The sequence below is a fragment of the Austrofundulus limnaeus genome, unplaced genomic scaffold (assembly GCF_001266775.1).
Source record: "Austrofundulus limnaeus strain Quisiro unplaced genomic scaffold, Austrofundulus_limnaeus-1.0 Scaffold946, whole genome shotgun sequence".
NCBI classification, from domain to species: domain Eukaryota; kingdom Metazoa; phylum Chordata; class Actinopteri; order Cyprinodontiformes; family Rivulidae; genus Austrofundulus; species Austrofundulus limnaeus.
In genome coordinates, this window is record NW_013953348.1 from 110,683 (window position 1) to 112,790 (window position 2,108).

Genomic DNA, 2,108 nt, shown 5'->3' on the forward strand with positions numbered 1-2,108 from the left:
GCATTATGGGATTTGCTGGGCCGGGAAGGGTCCATCAGACCTGTCCTTCGATTCGGGCCAAAGGAAGGACGTATTTGTCGGACGCATCGGAGGAGTCTTCCGTTTTGGACGTCCTTCGTCGCGGCGCTGTGACGTATGCAGCCGACAAATTCGACCTTCGGAGGACCCGTCCTGCCGTTTTGGACACAGCCTTAGAGCTTCATCTTGTCCTCAGAGGAAGTTCCTGCAGGACGACCGGCTCACCGCTGACCTTCAAACCCTCAAACTTTATTGTCCTGATTGCAGTGGACAACAAGAGGGACAGGACACCTCTGAATGACCCAACTGTCCCCAGCTCGGTGCATTGATCCGACTGCTTTTTACTAAATTACTTTTTGTTTGGAGAAATAATAAAATATCAGTTCAGGGTAAAATATTCTGATGTTTGACCATCTTCATGTTGACAAACAATTCATTTGGTTCCAACAGACAATAATGTTGGATCAAAATCTGAGTTCTGTTTTCAACAGATTGTACCCTTCCTCCTCCTCCTCCTCCTCCTCCTCCTCCTCACCTTCTATGGGCCTGGGGACGAAGTGTGAGCAGGGTTTGGTTTTCTTCACTCGGTTCCCCTTCATGATGATTCCTTCCTTGTTGAGACCCAGGAACCAGGCCCGACCCGACTCGTGCTGCCGGTACAGCGTGGACGAGTAGATGACGTAGTAGTTCTCGAACACGGACTCCTTAAACTTACACTCTGATGTGAAAACATCCTGACACACAGAAGACAGCTCAGTTATTTCAGCAGACAACGACAGGAGACAAACAGGCTTTGGAGGTTTTTAGGGATAATCTGCAGAGAAGATGASAGATTACAGCTTCTTTGTTTCACTGCTGTGAAAAACAAAGAATAAAGTGTGTCCAGGTCGACATGCAGGTGTACGTCAGCTCTGCTGCAGGACCTAAATCACTGCACAGGTCAAAGGTCACAAACCCAAACCAGAGAATTGTTCTTGAACAGAACCGGACACAGTTTAGGGTTGAGGTCAGATTATTTTCAGATGTAGAAATGAGCTGCAGCATGCTGAAACCTGTTCCTGTCTGGTTCTGTTGGCCTGGTTCTGCTGCAGCCCAGCTGGACTCTGCAGGAACCTGATTTCACCACCCTCAGGGTCTTACAGGACCCTCTGTCTGCACAGAGCAGGTGTGTGTTTGAGCCCTTTAAACAGAACCGGTGCTCAAAGTGAGCCCATCAGAGCAGAACCGCCCCCAGAACCAAAGGAGGAGGACCTGTTCCCCTGTTTTCAGAGCAAACCCTTGTTCAGTTTGGTTGTGTAGCTGCACCTTTGTTCATTAAACACTTCTGTTTGGAGAGCAGAAGGTTTCAGCAGGTTCTGTGTTTCCATCAGTTGGACCCATCAGAACACAAACAACTTCCTGTTGTGGACTTTCTTACCGATGTGTAGAGGAACCCCTCGGCGTTCATGGCCACGTAGAGTCCCACCTTCACCCCCTGGATGGCCACGACCCTCAGACCCACAGGGATCAGGTTAAASAGAGCTGCAAAACGGGTCAAACAGAACCAGGTCAGACTCCCTCACAAACACAGACAAARATTCTGATCTTTGTTTTAAAGGTTTACTCTCAGTTTAGACTGAACATTTCTAACAAATTAACACAAAAACACATTTTTAACATTCTGCTCAGGTTTGATAATCAGGAGTTTTTATTTCTGTTTTTAGTTTCACTTTCAGAGTCAAATAAAACTAAACTTTATTTTAAGCTCGTTTCAGAAATAATCTTCAACATTTCAGAGTTTTTATTTTTTCTATGAAACAAGTAAAACATGAGGAAACTGTTTCTGTTCGTCTGATTCTCTGAAAGAAAGGGAAGAGTTTGAAGACAGAAGAGTTTTTAACACACATCCAGACCTGGAAAACAGCCATTCAAGGGTTTTCCAGGTTTTTCCAGGTTTTTCCAGGTCCCGTAGGAGGCCTGCAGTAAAGGAAGCAACATGCTGCTGCTAAACGGAGAGAAAAGACCTGAATCTGAGGAGCTGGAGTGATGAGAGGTGATTTAATCCACCGGGACAGAGAGCTGCAGTGAGGAGGAGGAGGAGGAGGAGGAGG

At 46.5% G+C, this 2,108-nt stretch overlaps 1 protein-coding gene across 1 annotated transcript in view; it reads right to left on the reverse strand.

The window, feature by feature from the left end:
* LOC106533441 (fibroblast growth factor 12) overlaps positions 1–2,108 on the reverse strand; it is a 13,030-nt gene that overhangs the window by 2,731 nt on the left and 8,191 nt on the right. Inside the window, exons 3-4 of the mRNA XM_014029729.1 lie at positions 1,436–1,539; positions 554–752 (exon numbers count right to left, since the gene is read on the reverse strand). Of these exons, the coding sequence (XP_013885183.1) occupies positions 554–752; positions 1,436–1,539 (303 nt within the window). The remainder of the gene's footprint in view (positions 1–553; positions 753–1,435; positions 1,540–2,108) is intronic.